Source organism: Magallana gigas, chromosome 6 (genome assembly GCF_963853765.1).
Source record: "Magallana gigas chromosome 6, xbMagGiga1.1, whole genome shotgun sequence".
Classification (NCBI taxonomy): Eukaryota; Metazoa; Mollusca; class Bivalvia; order Ostreida; family Ostreidae; genus Magallana; species Magallana gigas.
In genome coordinates this window covers 47,618,361-47,643,817 of record NC_088858.1, presented here as the reverse complement: position 1 = coordinate 47,643,817, position 25,457 = coordinate 47,618,361, and the positions used below count along the sequence as shown (strand labels likewise).

The 25,457-nt window shown below is 35.0% G+C and overlaps 2 protein-coding genes across 3 annotated transcripts; one reads left to right on the top strand and one right to left on the bottom strand.

The window, feature by feature from the left end:
• Positions 1–79: 79 nt before the first annotated feature.
• LOC105349025 (lysosomal proton-coupled steroid conjugate and bile acid symporter SLC46A3) lies at positions 80–5,009 on the top strand. Of its 2 annotated transcripts, XM_011458673.4 has the most exons (6): positions 80–763; positions 858–933; positions 1,392–2,552; positions 2,661–2,744; positions 2,973–3,129; positions 3,370–5,009. In XM_011458673.4, exons 3-6 carry the CDS (start codon positions 1,424–1,426, stop codon positions 3,428–3,430), a joined length of 1,431 nt encoding a protein of 476 aa, XP_011456975.1. In that variant the 5' UTR covers positions 80–763; positions 858–933; positions 1,392–1,423; the 3' UTR covers positions 3,431–5,009. The 2 variants fall into 2 exon arrangements, with proteins under 2 accessions (XP_011456975.1, XP_019918187.1); XM_020062628.3 differs by lacking the exon at positions 858–933.
• On the bottom strand, positions 4,436–25,441 carry LOC105349024 (helicase-like transcription factor). The gene is made up of 30 exons (XM_011458672.4): positions 25,323–25,441; positions 23,418–23,489; positions 22,765–22,992; positions 22,342–22,508; positions 21,928–22,147; positions 21,646–21,720; positions 21,137–21,302; positions 20,601–20,749; positions 20,028–20,250; positions 19,550–19,664; positions 19,372–19,451; positions 18,900–19,235; positions 18,411–18,671; positions 18,183–18,300; positions 17,801–17,855; positions 17,352–17,397; positions 16,537–16,602; positions 16,164–16,208; positions 15,973–16,070; positions 15,546–15,689; positions 15,284–15,416; positions 14,819–14,954; positions 13,724–13,903; positions 13,412–13,539; positions 12,947–13,140; positions 12,604–12,735; positions 11,484–11,596; positions 6,969–7,149; positions 6,667–6,747; positions 4,436–5,916 (listed from the first exon to the last, which is right to left on the bottom strand). Exons 2-30 carry the CDS (start codon positions 23,487–23,489, stop codon positions 5,767–5,769), a joined length of 4,092 nt encoding a protein of 1,363 aa, XP_011456974.3. The 5' UTR covers positions 25,323–25,441; the 3' UTR covers positions 4,436–5,766.
• Between the last annotated feature and the right edge of the window lie 16 nt (positions 25,442–25,457).

Below are 25,457 nucleotides of genomic sequence, written 5' to 3'. Positions count from 1 at the left end.
TAATAAAACTCGATCCTGGATGACGGGCTCGGGTCTGGGATTTATTGGACATTATTAAAGTGTGTTGAATGAATAATTCGAAAAAGATGTAATAATTTACAATAACACAGCACACAATTTCACTTTTTAGTAAACCCTTTTAGAGAACTATTGACTCGAACTGTGTTCTCTTAAACCAGTAAATCGTGAGAGAACAGTCCTCTTCTTACATAGAATAAACAGCTGAATTTTTAAATATTTGATTAAAAAATTACTGTAATTCTGATATTAGCATGCAACCAATCATTTATGAACAAATTTGACTTAAAGATGAAATGGTTTTCAATCAGAAGTTAAATGAATATGTGTATGAAATTGTTATCTTGATTCAATTAATATATCATCTAAATCAGAATATTTCCAATGTTTTAAAAGTCAGGTGTAACCAATCAACATACAAGTAGGGATTATTGTTTTGAGAGGGGGAGCATATATATATGTATATCAGCGGTAAGGAACAATAACTCCATGTACGATGAGCTATAATCTGGTCACTTCACAAGATATTTAAATTTGAACTTTGAACTTTTAACACTTTCAAAACAGGGTCAGTCTGTTAAATTACACGCGGATCTTGATGACATGTATAGGAAACTTTCAAATAAAAGTTTTCAGGTGATAACGTATCTCTTCTATTGTTTCAACGGCCAATATATACAAAAATGACCCCAACACCTGTATGTACAGCCAACAAGATGCAATCTACCTGTCCTCACCTGACCAGGTAAGTTCAACCATTAACTGACCAGTGAATATAACCGTACATGTAACTCTTAGTATTGCATAAAAAATAATGACATCATTGTCTGCCTTTTATGACTTGTAAGCTTGGAAGCATAGTCTTGTTGCTTCGGCATTTTGCTGGTTGACCACTGGATATATTTACATTTGTTGGTAAGTATTCAGTACATGTTAATCTACATACATGTATATAAGAAACAATTCACGTACGTCTCTCTCTGAGTTTTAAATTTATGCACCCATTGATGGGTTTGTACATCTCATTTCCCGTATCATGCAGCGTTTATAATCCCTATATATAGGTAAACCGGTTTTTGCTTTAGGTATGGACAGAGCTTTTAAAAAAATTATTTTCCATTAAAATCCAACAGAGATATGACATGGCAATAGCATCAAGGGCTTATTAAGGTTGCTCACGACATATAGTTCATGTACATTTATTAATTAATAGATTTTACGCTCGTAAAAATGTCTTTCCTTCTATTGATACAGCTTACTCTTAAAGATTCATGAGATAATATATAACAAGTTTTGAATATGTTCAATTCCGATGTAACACACGAAAGTTTCTTCTATCTTTGAACATGTCTCTATAATTTTATTTTGCAAAGAGATTTCGTGACAAACTTTGACTGAAACAACAATGGACCAAGGTGAGAAGTCTCATCTTCTGGAGGATGAGGAGGGGGCGCCCAAATCAGTCAAGATTCCAGTGACGGGGTTTGTGATCGGGATCATCGTATTTGTCCATATGGCCTCATTTACCATTCTTGTTTTCGACTTGAGTCAGTACACGTATAGTGTGTATAAGGACAAAGAGTTTCCGAATGCAACCTTAAACCAGTCTGGAAAATCACTTTGTGAAACAAACACGAGTTCCAAGGAGTTCCAAATGGAGCAGACTATACAATCGGACACAGCACGCTGGACGGTTTATATTTCGATATCTGGCGGAATTCCCGCCATTTTTACAGCACCCCTGATATCTACTTTGAGCGACAGATATGGACGAAAGAAAACACTACTGGTTCCCCTGTTTGGCTCGTTGGTTAAAAGTGGACTTTGTTTCATGAATATAATCATGAATTATGACGTCAACTTCTTCATCATTTATCTTTTTATTGAGGGGTGCACTGGAGGATGGGTGTCCTCCGTCGCAATTTGCTCCTCTGGTTTCGCCGATATCACGAAGGCAGGAAAACAGAGATCCTTTGCGTTTGCTATCCTGGGTCTCGGCGTCGGTGTGGGATTTCTAGCAGGCACCCTGCTCTCAGGATACCTCATAGAGGCGTTTGGTTTCAACAGCCCCGTCATCGCTTCCGGAGCCATGGTACTGGTTGGAATCATTCTGACGATATTTGTTCTCAAAGAACCGCTGAGTGAGGAGAATAGAGTCAGTTCTGTCCACCCCTTGCGTCAAATCAAAGAGTCTCTGGACTTGTACATTCACGGCAACAAAGACCCAAACTATGGCCGACGCTGGCAGTATATAATACTAATCTGCTCATTCAATTTACTGAGTATGGCGGCACTTGGAAAGACAAATGTGGAAATCCTGTATCAGATAGGATCCCCGTTTTGTTGGAGTCCCATAAAGATCAGTAATTTCGGCACCATTCGCAGCGTCATTCAGGAGTTCGTGGGAGTCGTGTCGATTCGTATCATGCAGTGTTTTATGTCTGACGATTTCATATCCGTCATTGGAACCTTGTCTGCCATTGGGTACTTCGTCATGGAGGCGCTCTCAAAAACATCTTTTGAACTTTACATGGGTAACGTATTTAATAAGTATCTTATACATGGATAAAGGAAAAGCAAGCAGTTTGTCGTGAAGTGACTTTCAAAATTAAATTAATAAATACGACTATTTCTTTTCTCAGTTCCGGTGGTCGGTTGTCTCGCAATCATAGAGATTACAATGATCCGCTCCATCATGTCTCGGCTGACGCCCCCAGACAAACAAGGTAACTCTAGCCACAGACCATTGCTCTCTTGCCTCTATCAGTTACTACAGCATTAAGAGTGACGTCATTGCAACGCTTTTTCTAACGATCTGCAGCAATTAATGCAAACAAACATGATTAAAACTTTTTAGTATATTCATTGAGAAACTTTACGAACTAAAGGTAGCTAAATCTAAAAACAATGTTACAAGCACAATACAAAATAATAGTTTTTCCTTTTCCCCCAAGGTTCGATGTTTGGAGGGATTGCGTTATTTGAGAACATTTGCTTCATGGTGGGATCCGTTGCTGGTGGCGCTATCTACTCAGAAACAGTGGCTTTCCTCCCCGGGTTCGCCTTCTGGGTCATGGCGGGTTATAACGTTATTGCCTTATTCCTCCTTATGTGAGTGTCACGCCTAATTCTGAAGACTTGGTTTGTAGCCATCTTAAAAGTATAAACTGTATTCTCTGCGTATGAGTTTCGAATTAACGTGAAGCAAATTGGTAATAAACCTAATATAAACAGAAATCACAATAATGTTATAGTGAAAATTTTATTGAAAGTTCAACAGTAGTTTTGTACCTATTAGAAAAACTACATTTTAAAATAAAAATTTGTTATCAAAAAGTGAATTTTTTGCAGAATATTTTACATTGGTTCCAAACGAATACACATTCAGTACAAGGAGATCAACGTCACATAGCCGGGTAATGACGTCACCACCAGAGAAGCAGTCTATTCTCCATAGTAACCGAGCCCAGTTCCCGACTCCATCGCATGATTGGAACGCATAAGTGAAAATGATGTGACAATTTTGTTATTGTTGTTTTTATATATATATTCACCATGCTTTTATAAAATAAATATGTTTATGCCTACATGTTTCCGAGATAGAGTTACACTAGCATACAAACCTCGAATAGAACTTGGCAAGGTTCTTCTTTTTTTCTTTTTTTTGGCCTTGTACAAAGTTCGTTGGACCTGTCCATAATTATATACATGTTTTAGAAATGACGCGAAGTACCCAAAACTTTTATTTTTTTAAATTTTGCTATCATTTTGACCTGCTTATAAAAAGTATGTAAATGGAGGGGAAAAATGTTCATTGCGAGAAAAGCCCCCCCTCCCCCCTTTTGATGATACCTGCCTGTCCTTACTGATGGTAAACATATTATGACTAACACATCACATGCACCAAACACTTGTGTATTAGACTTTTTACATGTGCGTTATATGCAACAAGATAGCTTGTATTGATTAAATGTTGACAAAGTTACATTTATGGAGCATCACTTATTTAAAATCGTTGGGGTGAGAGTTGAGTAATCATGAATCAATAGCAACGTAAAGGTTGAGTTGATCTCTCATCCTGTATGCACTTCTCGTTAGAATCTTACAAATCCTAGAATAAGATTATTTGCCAAAATGAAGAGTAACTTCATGGTGTAAATATGCATAGATAATGTCAGTAATAAACTGTCAAGTACAAGAAGAAGATAAAGTAAATTTATACTGTTCTTCACCAAGAGGTTGTATCCCTCATTGAAGCTGACAATTCCTTGATTTGGCTTAAAGGGCAAACTTCTTGGTTAAGAACATCCATTTCATTGATAAAACTATCCTTATTTAGTAAAATGAAAGAATTCAATCAACTCAGATTCCTTATAAGTGTCTCATATTGTACCAACATAATAACGACAATACTGTCAAGGTTTGAATGATTTTAATAACAACAAACAATTCTATAAATGCTCACTACTTTTGATTGTACAATACATTTAGGATTGTTCAATCATGTCAATATGAACTGTAAAATAAACGTCAAAAACTAGACATAAACTAAATATAAAACTGATCAAAACCATTGGCAAATCTATCCTCTGATTTAGACAGCAACATATACGTGTACATGAGTACATGTATTCTATTTACATGTACATGTATTCTATTTTTTTTAACCGATTCAAGTTAATCTAATCTCCTACCATCTTAATTTTTTTTTTTCAAATGACCAATATAGGGACATGAAAGCATCAATTTAAAGAAAAAAAACCAGTCATTTAATTGATATAAAATACTTCTAAATACCAGGGTATATGGGCACTCCAAAATAAGTGTTTTAATTTCTTCAATATTTTATGCCACATGATGTACCAGTGTCAAATAGAAAATTATCCACTGGTATCTCAAGACGTTCTCCACTTCATATCAAGTTTTAAGAGTTATGTACATATATCTAATCCTATTGCACAAACATCGAATCAATATGAATTATGAATGAGCTTTAGAAAAAACAGTGATAACTGAGAACTAAAAAAAATTTGTTGGAGAGTGTCTTATAGATATTTTCAGAATAGAAAAATAAATCTCAACTTTATACTGCTTGCCAAACAAATTTGTATGCTATTTTAAAATGGTTTTTATCCTATAAAACATTGTGGATTTGTAAATGAATGTTTTCAAGTTTGTATGTACAGATATTTAACCTAGAGGTATATATCTGTTTTGAGGAAAATAAAAAGATTGAATGGAACCCATGAGCCAACTGACAATATCTCTTAGCGCTATATAAGTAAAGAATCAAGCATGTAAAATATGAACCAGCAATATATAAAATAAACAGCACTAATGCAATCATAGGCAACTATTCTATAAAAAAGGCACTGGTAAAGGAAAGTCAACGACCTTGCTCAATATTAAAAAAAAGTTCTTCATTCTTTCAAAAATTGAAATCTTTAATGAACTTTTGTTTTCTTTAAATTTGTCTTCAAAGTTAATAAAAAGCTGTAACAGACAATTCACTGGATTAAAACCAGAACAATATTGACATATCTTCATGTAACTTTGTAAAACGGTCTATGTACTGGTAAACTCAAAAGATGAATCAAAGCATTTGAATACAATTTGCTCATAGAAGTGGTAATAAGCAACACAAAATTTAATTCACAATTGAGAGTTATGCCACATTCCTCCCCTATCTATCATTCGACAGTTGGGCCCCGGGATCAATCTTTCTTCCCCAATCCTCCTGGCAACATCTCACAGATCCATCAGTGTTTTGATGTCACGGATTCTGTTGGTCCGTTTATCGTCCGCCGTCTGTTTCTGACCAAAGGCTCCCTGCATCAGCTTCCTTTTTTGGTCTTGTAGAGCCATCATCCTCTCTTCTACCGAGTCCTCGACCACAAACTGAAATAATTTAATTCTGGTTGTAACGCGCTTTCTGATTGGCTAAAAAAATTATTTTATATCGTATAAAGAATGTTGCCTACGTCATAGTAAGACTAACGTCAAAAACGTATCCATACGCCTGACGTTACGTTTGAATTTTGTAAAATTTTACGTCATTTTAAAGGTCAAATGATCGTTTTTATCTACAATGAAGAGTAAAAAAATTAAATTATAAGCAATGAATTCAATATTTATTAGTTTTATACGATATAAAATGGTTTGAAACAGTTTACGCTTTTTTATAAACTGCTTCGCGGTTTATAAAGCGTAAACTGCCCCAAACCATTTTATATCGTATAAAACAAATAAATATTGAGTTCATTCCTTAAATACAGAAAGTGACATGAAATACTGTACACATATACATGTACACACTATTTTTTGAAACAGAGGAGGCAACCCTACGTTTTAACTGGCAGATGATCTCTTGATTGATCATACCATTAGTGCAACATGTAGTAGTTCTTTTCAGTTAAACAAGCATAATGGAAATTAACTCATTTCAATATAAACTTTACTCCATTTTAATCTTCTGAAAAGCATTGAAGAATGTTTGACAAATGAAATAAGGAAAAAAAATATGCTTCATCTTTTGATCACTCACATCATTATATTCATTTAATAATGTTACCATGTGTTTTGCTTGACAAACCAATAAGTACATATATTTATTGTTTTGATTGTGGCAGTTGTCACAGGCAATGTTACCTTGGTGATGATAACGTCCTTGGTCTGTCCCAGGCGGTGACACCTGTCAAAGCACTGCTCCTCAGAGGCAGGGTTCCAAGCCTTAGCAAAATTAAGTATTTCTTTTCAGTACTCAGACTTTATGTTTACATAAACTTGTAAATGTTTAAATTTCTCTTACATATTACAATATTACATCTCAATACATGTGAAAACTTCTACAAAGTCTTTTAAATTTTTCCCTGCAAAATACAAGACCTTTGTCATCTCATTTAAGTTGAAATTTTTAATTGCCATAATTTGTTATAAATCAAACGACATACTGGATCCATCAGGAAAACCCTGGAGGCAGCCACCAGATTGATCCCCACCCCGCCGGCCTTGAGGGACAGCAGCATAATGGTGGGGGATCCCGGGGCGGGGTTGGAGAACTCCTCCACTGACCGCAGCCTCTGCTTCATGGACATTGTCCCGTCCAACCTCACGAAGCGGAAACCCAGAGCCCTGTAAACAGTTGCAGAACTCTCAAATACATGTATATTTACTACATATACACCAGACTGTATAATACATTAACTCACTAACTAGACACAGGCAATATTTCACTGATCTCTACTCAAGCTCTTTTTTTTTCATTTTAAACAACTAATAATGATGAATGTCCATTCAATTCGAAATCTAGCCCTTAAAGGGACTTGGACACGATTTGACACAAAATTTTCAAATTTTATTTTTCCATTTTCAATGTTTATACTGATAAATATAGAAGTTTATAATGCTATGTCAAAATTTGAAAGTCAAATATCAAGTTATAAGTAAGATATAGAGTTCATAATTCTTTGTTTTGTAAACAAAGCTCGAATATTGTCATTTTTTACATATGTGTTGTATTTGTGTAAGTTTCAATCAAATGTATCTTTCTTTTGTTGATAATAGTATTTATGAGGATACTGAATTAGTTAAAATTGTTTTTTCGTGTCATTTTGTCTAAGAAATGGTAATTCTCTTCATTACATTTTTTGTAAACAACTATAAGACTCGAGCTTTGTTTACATAACAACCAATTCTTTCCTCTGTATATATCGCTTGTAACTTGACTTTAACATTCAATATTTTAATCAATCATTTAAAATGCACCAGTAAACCATTTTATACATAAAACATAGGTAATCACAGATTACAAAGCTCACTGAGACGAGACATCACCCTTATGAGACTTCACCTTTATGAGACCACCTTTATCATATTAAATGAAAATCATACTTTATGATCTCTGATATTCATGGATTCTGTTTTGACACTAAATCGTATATCATCTGTTAAAAAATTGTATGATAATCATATGTTCATATGTTAATCAATACAATAATATAAAATTAAATATTGCATCCTATCATATTTACAACATATATCATATAATACAATAAAATACCATTAATAATAAACAATGATGAGATATGATATTGTAACATATGATATGACATTGTATTGTGTTATACGTTATTGTATTTGATCACATAATACAATATCATAATATATAAAACAATATAGTATGATATTGTATGATACTGTATCATTTTTGAAACATAATATGATATTGTATCATATGATACAATATAATTTGATACAACATTGTATCATATCAAATGATACAATATTATGTGATAAAGTAAACTATATAATACAACATTATATTATACATATTGTATCATATGATACAATAATATATTTTACAATATCATACAATACATTTCATGTGATGTGATAATATATCATATTAAAAACCAATATCATATTATACAATATCATATGATACGATATTATATAATATAACAGTATCATATTATACATTTCATGTGATATAATTCTATATTACAGAAACTAATATCATATTATACAATATCGTATGATACAATATTATAGAATATACAATATTGTATCATAGGATACAATATTATATTTTGCAATATCTTATGTAATAGTATCATGTGATAAAATAATAAATTAATAATACAATATAATATTATACAATATTGTTTCATAATATACAATACTATACATTACGATATCATGTTACAATATTATACGTAAATTATCAAAAAAAATTGATACAATATCATATTGTATCATACAACTTTTTATAATATTACATATGATATTATATTGTATCATATTAAACAATATTGTTTTATACCATACAATACTATAGCATAGGAATCATGTTATATCATTTATCAACAAACACATCTATCTATCGAGCAGGTTTGAGTGAGGTAGGAGATTTCTTTAGCATCCTTGATAATGGAGATCAGGCTCTGCACCTGAAGCAACCTCTGCGTTTCATTTATAATATAATTAAATCAACTATGCAAGCTTTATCATCTATAAAACATGTGACCTGATCCAAAAAAACTAAACCTCCTCCAGCATCCGAAACCTATGGCTCAGATTCAGCATTCAAGCCTTTCTTGTGCATCAGTATACCTAAGACGCATCTCCATGCAAGTTTGGTGAAGTTCAGACCAGTAATAACTAAGATATCATCATCAGAGGGCACTAGCAATTAAAACCTTAACCTGCTCCAGCATCCACAACCTATGGCTCAGATTTAACATCCATGCCTGTCAGGTGCATCTGTATCATAAGACACACCATCCATTCAAGTTTGGTGAAGTTAGGACCTGTAATAACTAAGATATATTTTTTAGCATCCTTGATAATGGAGATCAAGCTCTGCAACTAAAGCTTCCTCTGTGATTCATTCATATTACAGTTTAATCAACTATGCAAGTTTTAAATAGTACATGTACTATTATCTATTAAACATGTGACCTGTTCCAAAAAACTTAACCATATCCAGCATCTGAAACCTATGGCTCAGACTCAGCATTCAAGCCCGTCAGGTGCATCAGTATCCATGGAAGTCTGGTGACGTTAGAACAAGTAATAACTAAGATATAATCATCAGAGGGCACCTGTTTCAAAAACTTTAACCAGCTCTAAAAACCTTAACCTCCTCCAGCATCCGAAACCTATGGCTCAGATTCAGCATTCAAGCCTGTCTTGTGCATCAGTATCATAAGACGCACCATCCATGGAAGTCTGGTGAAGTTAGGACAAGTAGTAACTAAGATATAATCATCAGAGGGCACCTGCAACAAAAACTTTAACCAGCTCTAAAAACCTTAACCTCCTCCAGCATCTGTAACCTATGGCTCAGATTCAGCATCCAAGCCTGCCTGGTGCATCAGTTTCATAAGACACACCATCAATGCAAGTTTGGTGAAGTACGGACCTGCAGTAACTTAGATATTGCTATCAAAGGGCACCTGCAACAAAAACTTTAACCTGCTCCAAAAACCTTAACCTCCTCCAGCATCTGTAACCTATGGCTCAGATTCAGCACTCAAGCCTGTCGGGTGCATCAGTATCATAAGACACACCATCCATGCAAGTTTGGTGAAGTTAGGACCTGCAGTAACTTAGATATTGCTATCAAAGGGCAACTGCAACAAAAACTTTAACCTGCTCCAAAAACCTTAACCTCCTCCAGCATCCGAAACCTATAGCTCAGATTCAGCACTCAAGCCTGTCGGGTGCATCAGTATCATAAGACACCACCATCCATGCAAGTTTGGTGAAGTACGGACCTGCAGTAACTTAGATATTGCTATCAAAGGGCAACTGCAACAAAAACTTTAACCTGCTCCAAAAACCTTAACCTCCTCCTGCATCTGTAACCTATGGCTCAGATTCAGCACTCAAGCCTGTCGGGTGCATCAGTATCATAAGACACACCATCCATGCAAGTTTGGTGAAGTACGGACATGCAGTAACTTAGATATTGCTATCAAAGGGCACCTGCAACAAAAACTTTAACCTTGTCCAACGACCATAACCTCCTCCAGCATCTGAAATTTAGGACTCGGATTCAGCATCCAAGTCTTTCAAGTCTATAAGTAGGTCCAGATGCATCATCCATGCAAGTTTGGTGAAGATAGGACAAGTAATAGCTTAGATACAGGACCTGCAACAAAAACTTTAACCAGGTCCGGACGCCGACGCCAAGGGTATAGCATAAGCTCCCCTGACTTCGTCTCGGTGAGCTAAAAATAAGAACAAAATTTTTTATCTCAAATCGTGTCCAAGTCCCTATAAGGCCGAAATAAAATTATTGTTCGTTTGGAATTGCCTCCTGCCTCTTTGAAATACCCCACTTGATGAAATATAATAAGCAAAAAATTAAGTTCTTTTTCATGTTTTTTTTTTTCATTTTTACATATAAGTTCATTTGTCAAAATATCCTTTTTTCTTTTGGCTTCAATCTTATAAAATTCAACAAAGCAAATCAATAAATATAATCTTTGTAGTATTTATGATCAAGAGATCAAAATTCCAGGAGAGAAGAAATCCTATAAAGTAAATTCATGTCAGTGATGAAATTATATCTTTAAGATTTGATTGTTGTTTTATAGTGGTGTTATTTTTTAGCTACTCTTTTGTATGTTTCTTTCTTTTATTGAAGACAAATATGACACTAAACAAAATAAGCAATAAAATTCCCCATTTTATGGAGATTTTTTTTAAACCAATTTTTGAAAAATTAATTAAGCTTCCAGTTTAAAGAAAAAAATCCCTCCCTCCTTGGTCTGGAAACCCCCAGGGTGTAATTCCAAACAAACACTTTCTTCAGACTGGCCTCATAATATTTTCTCTAAGATTTGTTTAATCTGTTAAATCTTATTGTTTAAAGAAAAACAGGCTTGAGGCATTAACATGTAACAACCACGTACAGTGTGTTGTTTATGTGTGTATCGAATGCTTCATGATACACTTACTTGAGAGGAATTTCAAGGAGAGTGAGTAGACTTGTGAACTGAGACACAACGAGACTCTTGATACGAGGGTTCTCCTCTCTCAGCTTGACCAATCCATTCATCAGAGCATCCACCTTAAAAAAAAGCATTTGATATGGTCTAAATATATGTTAAAGAATAAACTTGTTCCTAAAAAAAAATTCTAGATTGACTTTCTATTTATAATAGCAAGACAAGTGAAAAGCTGTCAATGTGACAGCAAACCAGGTTTTCATTTATTTGAACTGTATCCATAATCCATGTCAACCTGTTTCCAGTGAAATAGAATACCCTATATGCAATATTTTGCCAAAAAATGACTAAGTTCAAAAGCTGATATTTTTTTCATAAATTATCAGAAATCAAAATCCTAGCAATATGCACACCTCTGATATATGTACAATTGATTTGCAAAAGAACAACTTCTTATCTTGAAAACTGTAGGAGGATTATCCGTACAATGAGGATACCCTATATGCAATATTTTGCCAAAAAGTGACTAAGATCAAAAGCTGGTATTTTTTTCATAAATAATCGGAAATCAAAATCCTAGCAATATGCACACCTCTGATATATGTACAATTGATCTGCAAAAGAACAACTTCCTATCTTGAAAACTGTAGGAGGAATTATCCGTACAATGACGGAACCCTTTTGGCAGCCTCCCACCCGCCCGCCATTTTCACCATTTTAATAACCAAATTTTTTCTTCGGAAAACCCGCTTAATAAATTATTGTAACACAAAAACTGTTTTTGGTACCTTGAATGTTGATATTTCATTAAGTTTACCTGGAACATTATTTTCTCAAGTTTACCTGAAACATTATTTTCTGTAAGTTTACCTGGAATATTATCTTCTTTAAGTTTACCTAAAACATTATCTTCTCTGAGTTTATCTGGAACATTATCTTCTCTAAGTTTACCTAAAACATTATCTTCTCTAAGTTTACCTGGAATATTATCTTTTTCTAAGTTTACCTAAAACATTATCTTCTCTGATTTACCTGGAACATTATCTTCTCTGATTTACCTGGAACATTATCTTCTCTGATTTACCTGGAACATTCTGTTCTCTGATTTACCTGGCCACAGCTGACCTACCTTGGTGCTGGACTTCCACTCTCCCTCAGTGGCGGCCTCAGCCACACTCGGCTGACGAGTTTGTTCCGCCGGAACCTCGGTAAGAGAGTCTATGGACACGTCCCCCCGACACAGAGGACACCTGGCAGTAGGCTGGAGAAAGGAATGCAATTGTCAGAAACCTTAGGAAATCAGTGGCTGTACAGGATTAAAACTAAGCTACATATAGTTCTTCACAAGTTTTACTATCAGTTTACAATCATGTTAAAACTATTTTAAAACTATTTAGAAAATGAACTCAAGATTTGTCGTGAAATTATTTAGGAAATACAGCAACTTTAAAAGTTATCATAATGGTAGCTACCGTTTCGTTTTTTATGACGGCCTCGATACAGCCTCGACAGAAGACATGGGCGCAACAGGTAATGATGGGCTGCTTCAGGGAGTCCAGACAGATGGCACACTCCTCGTCAGAGCCCGAGCTCAGCACCATCATCAGGGTGTCCACCAGCTTCTGTCTCAGGGCGTCATTCATACCCCCACTGGCCTCAGCTTCATCTACATAGTATATGTACAATAAACAACAGATATACATGTAATTCAACAAATTTAAAACAACCACAGCAATATACATGTACTTCAAAATTAGAAAATGTACTTTTATCAATAAATTAATTTTTTGGTGTAAAACAGGTTGATTTTACAATATTAGATTTATTTCATGGATATGAATTTTCAGGATTATTTCTTTTAAAACTATCTTTTATTTTCAAACAAGTAGATCAATATGAGGTGTCATTGCATTCTAAAATCTCCAGAATTTGCCTACTCATTATGTCTTTCATGGCCGCCGCTGCCTTAGCAACCAGGAGTGGATGACAACACATCTGTCTTAATCTCATCAGAATGGCAAGGACGTCTCCATAGTGATGAAGCAGAGTGCCTTGCTGGAAATATCTGTGATCAAATCACAAGGTGATCAAAATCATAAAAATAAGGAATAAAAAATGAATATCTCTAAAAATTTCTTCAAAGAATAGACTGCTTTATCAATATATAATGTGCCATCTTCAACACAATTAGGTTAATGGCCAATACCCTGCTCTGCTCCCCATGTGGAACCCTTTCACTCCTTACTTGCCTGCTGACAATGATTTTGCCTTCGTTCTGCATGGCGTCGTACAGAGACCTTTCTTCCTCTGACAGTTTAACATGTTCTACAAAAACATTCCTCTCGGGGAGTTCTACAATAGGCTTCCCATCAACCATCTGTTTCTTTGTTCTCCTCATAGCGATGGCACCCATCAAATGCTGAACACGCCTACAAAATTCAGCAAAAATGGGATGGCTATTTTTGAAGTGTTTTAAATTGATAAATAAGGTTCAGAATTTGGCAAGACAAAAATATGATTTCTTGTCTGAAACAACAAGATATCTGTGAGCCAATGCTCACTAGTGATACCCCTCTTTGAGGAAAATTTGATTGAAAATTTTGGCTAAAATAAACAAAGTACTCATTTAACAGGAAGTTGACGTACGATTGGTACAAAAATATATCCCACGATATGGCATGCCTTAACAAACACTGTGTAAAAATTTCAAGCATCTGCGATAAAAAGCTGCTGAGAAATCTTTGACGAAAAATTGTTTGAAAATTTTGGCTAGAAATAAACAGTCATTATTTAACAGGAAGTTGACGTCCAATTGATATAAAAATGTATCCCACAATAGGCATGCCAAAACAAATAGTGTGTTAAAATTTCAAGCATCTGCGATAAATAGTTGCTGAGAAATCTTTGACGAAAATTTGTTTGAAAATTTTGGTTAAAAAATAAGCAAAGTCATCATTTAACAGGAAGTTGACGTCCGATTGGTACAAAAATATATCCCACGATATGGCATGTCTTAACAAACACTGTGTAAAGATTTCAAGCATCTGTGATAAATAGTTGCTGAGATAAATGCGACAGAAATTTTTGTTATGTACCGACAGACAGATGGACAGACAGACAGACAGACAGACACACAAGGGTAAAACAGTATACCCCCTCTCCTTCGGAGCGGGGGTATAATTAGTGCTTTTTTTCTTTTTTCAATGTATAATATACATGTGAATAGTAATATTTGTTGAATAATCCTTCATTTCATTGGTACAGCTCTTCATTACAATGTCAACAGTTACATTTAATATTCCCCAAAGCCTTTCAATAATATTGAATGGGAATTGAATAGTTACTTGATAGCACTCTCGTTGCCCTGCTCTAGCGGCCGTTCTATGGCCCTGGTCCACCATTGTCTGTCTGTGAAGGGACTGATCTGCAGGAAGTTGATCAGCGACCACAGATCCTTGATGGAGTTCTGGATGGGCGTTCCTGAATATTTAAGGAAGCAGAAGTATAGAATGATTTGATGCCATGATATTTTACTGTTAACTAGTAAACATAAATGTTGTATATGTATATGTATATGTGTGTCTCCTTCAACAATAACTTAAGATAATCTTGTACTTGTAACTCTTCATTTGCATGGTAATGTTCCTTTACAAAATAACACAATGATAGATTATAAATGAATAATTTGCTAATCATGAATACTATTACTGTACTGGAAATCAGAAAGCAGATCAATATGAAATTCCCCAAACCAGATGTAGAAGTAATCAGTTATTTCCACTTCTCAACACCTGTTAACTCTGTCTTACCAGTTAGCACCCACTTGCGCTCTGCCTGCAGGGAGTAGATGGCCTTGGTTTGCTGAGCGTTAGGGTTCCTGATGGCATGGCCCTCATCCAGAACGATCCTTAACCACTTCACTTTCTGCAAAGCTTGATCATTCTGAAATATCACAATTTTCGAGTTTACTAAATTTAAAGTCAATGAACTTCCACGTTTTTGCCCATCTGAATTATTTTGTATTTCCCTGTCATTGTATGTAGGACAAAAGAAGTGCAATGATAAGATCACCTTCGCATCAAAGGAGAGTGTGGAGTAAGTGGTGAGGACCACGTCTTGCTTGGCCAGTACAGCGGGGTCCCTGATTCTGCTGGGGCCGTAGTAGGTGTAGATGTCCAGGTGAATGTTCTCATGGATGTGCTCCTCTAACTGATCCTGTTCAAATCATAGGACAGATTTTACCATTACCTTTAAAGGTCATTTACTTTTGTAATAATGATCGTGGAGCATAAAGTCTCTATTTTATCAAGTTCAATAAGTAAGAAGGAAAGTTAAATGTTAGCCAGGAGGACTAAAAGATAGATAATAAACAACAAGCTCTTATCACCAACATCCAGAACAAAACAATTAATACTTGATTAACCTACTGAGTAAATCAAGAAAATTGTTTCACTACACAGATCTTGTTTCTTGTATTCTTCTAGTTGTGTGTACTCACCAGCCAGTTGCTCATCACTGACAGAGGACATACTATCAGTGTGGCTCGGGCCCCCGTTGTTGGTGTTCGTCCTGAAAACTTCCCACATTTACTGGTGCCTATTGAAAATAATCCATTTCATTCTTTACATTCAAGTATACATATAACAGTTTGAATGCATATTACAATTACATACTAATATCAATACAAACCTGGCATAGAACAAGAGGGATCAGGTAAATCAGGGAGTTCTTCCACTAAAAAAAAATATATTAAAAGAAGTCAATATCTAAACAAAAAAATTCTCTAGGTTTATACACTAATGCAACTGTGACTACATTTCATTGTTTCTGTTCATGCATGCATAAGTAAATACTATATACAGGGTTATTTTTGCCTGGTGTAATTTTTGCCTTCTTATACATGTACTTGCAAAAACTCTCGAATTTACCCAGACACAGTTGTGTTCAAAAAGAGATAATTTGGGACAATGGAAATTCCCAGTCTTAAATCGTCCCACTGACAATGAGGACCAAAAAAACCCGGAGCGAATAATTTCCTGCATACAGTAGTACACAAGGTTACCAGTGCACGGCCCCGACGATGTACTATCTGCTGGGAGACTGGGTAGAGCTGGATCAGGAAGGTCATCTGGAATGAGAATACCAGTAGTTTGAGGGAGTTTCTCAACACATTTTACAGCTTACATAGACTGGCCATCCAGATCAATTAATAGGCCACTTTTACACAGTCAAAAATAAATCATAGTGCTCATACAATTATGTATACCGGTACTGTAAATTCCTTACTACGTGTATAGAGGAGTACTTAATACACATACCACATTTTTTTTTAATTAATTCACAAGAATATAATTTCATTTAGTTCAAAACTGTCTAAAAAATTAAAGTGATATTTTAGAATCTGCTTGGGTTGCTTCTCCTGATTTAACACAGATATCAATTCCCCATTTTTAATAAGGAAACTACAGTAAGTTGCAGGTAATAGTAGGGTGCCATGAAGTGATTCACTACACATGATTGTAAACAAGAAATCTGACCACCATTGTAACAGAAAATTACTGACAGCACAAACAACATGATACTGGCAGAAAACACTGGATAGGTGCAGATCAATATACCTATTACCATACTTACTCGCTTATAAGTCAGATTTCGGGAGTTCAAAATTGAACGAAAGTTAGGGGGACAAATATCGAAATTTTAAATACAGAACCTGTAGACGAATTATCCCAAACTAGCGACCTGACTTATAAGCTGACCATTGTAAAAATCTTCAAAATTAAGCTGAAAAATAAAAAACAACTGACTTATAAGTATTAAAACAATACTTATAGGCAAGTATATATGGTAACCCCCAACAATATTATATGTACAAACCTGTTGCAGATGTCATCTGTTTTGGTGGCATTACAACTTTAGCTCCCTGCAAAAACAAATTATAAAACTCAATAAATAAATGTTAACAAAGACAACTTGAACAAGAGATGTTTGTAAAACACTTATGCCCCCCTCCCTTGGAAACATCCACAAAGAAAATAAACGTAAACTGTAAAAACTGGAATTTTTTTAAATCCAAGGGCCATAGCTCTGTCGAAAATTGCTCGATCGTATCTAATATCGAACTTGACCTAGATATTATCATGATAAACCTGTATACCAAATTTCATTTCAATATGTTCATCCTCTGCGAAGAAAATGAACGGAAACTGTTGGTGGACCGACCGACCAACTGACAGACAACAGAAAAGCAATATGAACTCCCTTCTTCGAAGAAAATACATAGAGAATGTCTACTTTAAAATAGTGAGAGTAAGGGAAAAACTTACAGGTGTGAATGGTCTTGCATAAGGATTCAGATTTGATGAACTTGTACTTGGCATGCTGAAAATGTTAAAAAAAACCCAATCAATCTGTTAGGATGAGCTTTCTAATGTAACAGTGAGCTGTCATAATGCATTAATACATGTAAATATGGTGATTTGAGTAGTATTTAATCCATGAGTAACTCAGGAAACCTAAAAATCAAAAATGGTAACCAGTTTACACAATATGTTCAACTTTTGCTGGAAACACAGGGTATGAAAGAGAAAGCTTTTTTAGAATTCATATAAAAATTGCTACTTATTACCTCAGTGTTTGTAATTTGTTTGAATGCTAACTAATCTGTTTATTCAATACAGATTCTACAAAGTGGTTATACATGTATACCTGTTTTTCATTGCACTTATCGACTCTTTTGTCACATCTTGTTTATTTCCCTCTGCTGTCAGTATCTCCCCTGATGAGGATTGCACTTTTGTATTGCTAACATTAACCGGCGTTTGCACTGAAATACATTCTACATTTTAATACCCATACAGCTTCGCATTGCATATAAAAATGAGATATTTTTTCCAAAATCCCTTTTAAATAGATTCTATAACAGTGCAATTTTACCTCCAAATGACAGCTGGTGTCCACAGTTAGAACAAAACTTCTGGGGAGGATAAACAATATTTTCACAAAATTTTTGTTCCTCCATTTTGTTGTGACACATTTTGGCACCATTTTTAAAGATATTGGCATTGATCTTCCATCCACACATGGTGCAGAACTTGTGCCCCTTGTGGATCTCTTGTCCACACCCCACTCCTTCTGTCATCCACTTAGGACAAGATACAGCATCACTTTCACTGTTCTGCACTATAAGTTTAACATCTGAAAATTATCAAAATATTCAAGGTATAAATAATCAATGCACTTATGATCCATAAACAAATAAAGGCACAATACATTTAGTTGTATCAATAGTAGGATCCTTTACAAGTGTTTCTTAAACATTTACTGGAAAGAAAATATATACTAGTGGAAGATGAAATTCAACAATGGTAAAAATATTTACTTATGGAAGAAAAAACATAACAGAGTTATAAGCTCAACATATACCTGTGCTTACTAAAGTCCCTACAATTCCTACTGGTTCTGTGTTACATGCACTGTCTTTGTTTTCTGAACTGACTGAGTCAAGTTTAGGTTCCACAAGACTGTCCCCTCTTTCAGTGACCAGGGTCTCTTTTTCTGTTCTCTGGTCCTGTAGACTCTTACACACATCATCAACATTAGCACAGTCTATCTCAATAGTGTCAGCAATCAGCTTGTTCACTTCACAAGCCTGAGTCACAGGCTTACAGAGTTGTTTCCCTTTTCCTTTGCCCCTCTGATGACCTTTCCTTGGCACAGAGACCTTCTGCAAGTTTTCTTTTTCTTCATGATCTATCTTAACTACAATGATAATCAAAATATAACAAATTTAACAAAATAAGATAAAAACCAGGTCCAATGAAAAGTACGCATTAATCTCTGCAAGACATGTCACTATATGCATAATATGGCAAGCTAGCCATCCATCATTCCTTACCTCTTTTCATAGGACTGCCGACTCTCTCCTGGTCCTCATCATCACTGCTGTAGGTGTATCTTGTGGGTTTCTTTACACTCCTAAACAACAGAAACACCAATATTTCACCTTAGTCCCCAATAAATGAACTGAACAATACAAACAAACCACCACAGAGTATTTCCTACACTGTACTTGCCTTCTTGGTCTCCGACTGGCAATGGGTGAGGCAATTTTCTCCTGTTTTAACGTGTCTTTGGAGAGCTTGAATTCAGGGTCATCTTTCTTCAACATGACTTTATCATCATTCACGTCTAGAACGTTAAAAATAAGAAGTATAGGTAACCCTACACAGCTATGCTCAACAAACAATTAAACACTTACTCATATTAGTGTGCTGAATATAGACGCTTTTTAAAACAAATGAAAGTTTCCTTAGCAACAGTGGTTAAAAATTAAATGTACATCAACTCTCAAGAACCATCAAGCAAATTTACATACAGATTTTATCATACTGACTATGAAGCTGGATAGAAAAAGAAAAATACAAATTCACTTTTTATAGCATCTTTACATTCTAGGAAAAATAATATACTTATATAATATAATATACTGGTACAAGTACAGAGCTTTATGACATGATAACAGAACTAAGTTTAAAAACCCCCGGTCCTTACCCTCACAGTCCTCTTCCTCCTCCTCTTCCTCCACAAGGTCCTCGATTTCCTCCTCGTCCGAGGAGAGGTTGTCCACTGCGTTGTTATATCTCAGTAGTTTCCCCAGGGTCTTCCTCTTCCGTCCAACACACGGCTTGCCTTCATCAATCATCTCGTTGGGGTCTCCTTTGATGACAAATGACTTTCGAGACTTACATGGACTGCTCTTGTATTCTTCCATTCTCTGAAATTGAACAGGATATGGTGTAAGAAATGATTCTAATATTTAAATTGAGAAAAAAGTACTGAAAATTAAAATTGTAACAATTGTGGTGTTGTTTGGCAAAAAGACTCATTTGCCATAAATGTATAAATATTCAATTTTATTAATCTAACTATGCGAAAGTTAACAACTTCATCAAAAATTTTGCTTTCACAGTATTTTCATGTATATGTACCAAGAGTAAGGTGTATTTGTATAATGCATTTTCTCAATGCTATTAAAAATGGCAGTGTAAGCAGAAAATGCAATCAATTTATTTTCGTTAAAAGAATCATTTCTTATCAGTGTTGAATGTTTATCTAATGGCTGACTTGAGCTTTCTGTTGCATTCGTAATATCTTGGACTGTCGGATTTTCCCTGGGACTGGCACAGCCAGAGGCTTTCCATCCTTGAAGTTTGTCATTATCAGAGCAATTGTTTGGAGGGTTTTCCCAAGACCCATGTCATCAGCAAGAATTCCTGCAACAGAATAAAGAAATACTTTCATACATGGAAGGTTATTTCTACAGAGAAATGTGCTACATGCTTCTTGATATCACAAAATTTTTATTTAGCATCCTTATGATTGTCAATGTTAAAAATTTTTGTAATCATTAAAAAAAATTTCGGAAATTTTATGATCAATGAATACATTGAAAAGTGCTTCAATGTAAAAATCTGAAAACTTGTTTCATAGGCAAATACATTTGTGTCATTTCTGAAACAAGGGACTTGTTGTTACATGACAGCTTTTTATTTTGACCATGGCAAAGCTTGTTCACCATGACAAACCAAAAAGGTTTAATCATGGTGAGCTGCCATGGTAAAACCTCCTGTGGAGAACCCAGCTGGTAGACATTACAGTACCTCCACAGACACTCCTTGGCTTGGTCTTGGTGGTGAAGATGGTCACCGAGTTGAAGTACTGTCCGTTCTTGTTCTCCCAGAATGGCGGCAACTGGTCACCGTTCTCTCTCTTGATCATCCAATGGAGAGCCTGCTTCTGGTGCTTGTACATTGTACTAGATATTGCCTGGAAATTTAAACTTGATATTAGCAAGAATTTCATTTTTTACATTTCAAGTGACTGAGATGAACTTCTATTTATATATAGAAATAAAAATTTAAATTGCTACAGTTTCTTCTGTGATATACAAATTCAGGTTACAACATAACAGAAACATATAAAATATTCCAATCAATCTATTTTATAAACATTAGCAATTCATTATCACTATTGACAAACTTCAGATATGCATGTTTATCTATGTATAGAAAGTAGGACACTTTTAGAACCATTAAAGTCTGCACTTAAATCAAAGGAACTATAAAAGATTTAACATAATTATGAAGAGTGGTAATGCAATACCCCGTACCTCTGCAGGTTCCAATGTAGTAGTTTTGTCACCCTCATTAAGACTCTCAAACAACTTGTCAAGTTCATTTCTAACCTAAATTATGTCATATAACTTACTTTGACTCATCTGATTAGACATCATGCAAATTATAATACATTTATATCCAAATATATCAAAATTAACATTATTGAAAAGAATTTCCTAATATTCATTGTATTATCAAATTAGATTAATTAAATAAAATTAAGTGAATATGTTTAAAGAAAATTCACAAGATGACAACTTTAGATAAACCCCGACCTCTGATGGTGTTAGAAAAGTTCTCTTGTTGGACACCACTCCATACATCATACTGGTGCTGGGTCCCCCAATAGCCCCACCCACGGGGTCGGGGGCAACCTTCATCATGATGCCTGACCGCTCTAGTCTTGTAATGGTCCCCTGCTTGTGTTCTGGTTTACCCCACAGGCTGATGTCCACCGGCATGCTAAACTGGTTCTGGCTCCCAAATGGAACTATTCTGAAATTTGGTCAGAAATAAAGTCTGCAATCTCTGAAATTTGGTCAGAAATAAAGTCTGCAATCTCTATCACATTTCAGTAAACTCATGCCTTCTTCAGTTCCTACAGTAAGAAGAACTACATTCTATCAAACAGACAGTTGTAAACAGAAACAAGAGGAGATCCTAGATTTAGATGGGTCACCAATCCTTACCCCTCCAGTCTGACCCAGCCACTGTCCATGATGGGAGCTAGAGCGGAGGCCAGTTCCCGCTTGATATGTCCGACCTGTTGACGTACAACATTGACCACTTTGATGGCGTTCCTGTCATACTTGTTATGTGGTTCTCTCTCCAAGGCAACCATTTCATTGTTGTTGACCTGAAAACAACAAACCTTATTTTAATCCAGAATAAAATTTAACCTTAAAAGATCAAGAACATGTCAATTTATCATTGGTGCAAGATATAGGTAAGTGACTACATTTTAAATTGAAGGTAGGAATGTTGTAATGATAATTTGTTTCACAGTTGGTTATTAAAAGCTTCCATAATACTTTATTCACAAGTTTTTTTTCTACATTACGAGCAAGTGATCACAGTATAAAATAGTAGATTCATTCAATTAAAAAACTTACAGTTCCAGAGTAATAGCGAATTCCAACAATGTTTCCCCTGAGACTCCCAAATAAAACTTCATCATCCAAATCATCATGTCCCATTTCACCTTCCGAGTCGGACTCTGAATCTGAGTTGTTCCACGGATCATACTGATACTGTCGATAAAACCACGGGGACCGCGCTTCTCTCTCTGTCATCCATAACGGCTCTCTTCTCGGTTTTCTGGGGCGCTTTCTCTGTCGAGCCTGATCAAGAAAGCAGAATATGCCTTATGCTTAAAAAAAAATCAAGAGAAAAGAAAGAGCACTGCCAAGTGAGTTCATATGTTTCATGTGCTCTACATTTAACTCTTACTTCAATTTTGCTTTGTTATATTGGTTATTTTGAGGAGTATTTCACCAATTACTTTGAAAAAAAAATAGGGTTTGACTTATTCAAAAGCTTCAAAAGTATGCAAAGCTTACAGATTTTAAGTACTTAGGTTTTCTTCTAATCTTGACCTCAGTCTTTTGTACACTTATGCCCTAACATACACACAGTAAGCTACGATATGTCACCTCCATAACAAATTGTGTGGTGGATTAACAAGCAAAATTATAAACGCCAAATGAAAAATTTATTAGAAAAGCATGGTTTAATGTTACATAACTACATAGCATTTCATACTTACTGGCTGAAATGTTGCCCTTTGAAAATTACTCTTTTTTGAGTTATTTCTCATTGTCTGCTTTGTTCTTGCCATCTAAAGAGTAAAAAGTTGGGTTGTCAATAAGTATGGTAAAAGATTTAAATCAGGGAATAATCATGCTGCATTTAGTGTATCTTAATTTTCATACAAAAAAATGAAAATGAACAGAAAAATGGTAATCTACCAGTAACCTTAGAATATTACTGTAACAGTATACATTGAGTGGTGATGAGAGCAACACTGTTTTTGTTAGCCCTAAGGAAAAAATATAGCCAGACCTGAAGCAGAGGGAAATACTTTCCCTCCATGAGGCCAACATAATAGTGTCCAAATCCTGTTCAATCTTTGTTTATTTGAAAAAAATTAAACGAAAATTATGCAATGGTTTCAATCTTATAAAACTTAAAACTTTTCTCAGCAGAGCATAAAATGCATTCAATTTTGCATTCATTTTCAAAATATCCTCAGCATCAAACTGTCTATGATGATAGTCTATTTTCAAAGAATTTGAGCTACAGATGTTCTACCTGTTTTTACTCCTTCATAATTCACAAATCATCTTATTCTGTTATAGTAGCAACATGCTGCATTGCAATTGCGTATTTATATTATGTCACCTTGTTTATACGTTGTGAAGGTTTATTCAATTTATGTCAACAAATCTACAAATCTGAAGCAAACCCTTGTCCCACTGGGGCTGGGTACTCATAGTAATTGTCGTACTGATAAAATCTATCTTTTTGAAACATAAACACTTTGTTTATACGTTACTTCCTGGGTGCATTTTATTTTGGCCTTTTTTTAAACACATGCGGAAAAATTGACACATAAAATTTTTATAAACGAATGTTTAATCATGAAGCAAACATGTCCGAGTCCTTGTCCCAGTAGTAAACATTCTCTGCCTTTTCTCCTGAAAAAGTAATCCAATTTGAACGAAAAATTAGTCCCATTTGTTAGGTAAAATAGGTATACCATTCAAGCATTTAACCACCAAATGAGACTCCAACCACCAAACAGGGTTTGGTGCCCTACCTGTTAATATATTAGCTGCAGGTCTGTAGCTACAGATCTGAAAAATTAGGATGGACAACCTGGGAGTTACAGTGCCTCCCATAGTAAAAAACTGCAATTTACAATGCACAAAAAATTGCGCTAGTTTTTGACTGATTATCCTTATTTCCACACAAATTTTGTGAAAACAGTAAGTACCATTAAAATATTTCTGGCAATTTACTACTGATATCATCACTTTACTCGCCTCAAACTTTCTAACCGACCTTAGAAAATGAAGTTTATAAATTTACGTCGAGATCAAGAGTCGCCATATTAACGTGTAAACAAACTGTACCACTTTACTTATTAAACGGGGCTGGTGATGGAGTTCAAAAGAATATCAGAGGCAAGTGAAGTGACGATATCTGTAGTAAAATCGCCGAGGAAGTTTTTGGAATCAAATATTTGTACAGAATGTGTTTGGAAATGAGAATAATCAGTTCAAAACTAGCGCAATTTTTTAAGCGCCGTAAATTGCAGATTTTTACTATGGGAGGCACTGTAGTTCCCAGGTCGTCCATCCGAATTTTTTCAGCTACAGACCTGCAGCTATTAATATATAAGTAGAAAGCAAAAGTGGGCACAGTCTTTTACGAAGCCTCATTCAACAACTAAGCAGCAATATCATCTGTCGTTAGAACACAATGAGACAGGGTCAAGTTGAGCATGTGCAAAGTACACTCAATGGTTCTGCATTCTGATAAACATGCAATAGGAACAAAACAGGTCATTACAGCAAAGTAGTCTTCAACTATAGACTGTTCAACTTGGCTACTCTTTAAAAGGATAGTTTTCAGAGTTGTCAACAAGTTAATTAACATGTTTAACTACCTTATGGAAGAAAAATTCTTTGCGTTTCCTAAATGACCGGTAAAAATTAAAAGTACGTCTGCAACTTTGGCCGCTTTTTCTTGCCTTCGGCTGTATTTTGATGTTGCGCGCGAAATTTTGTATTATACTATAGCA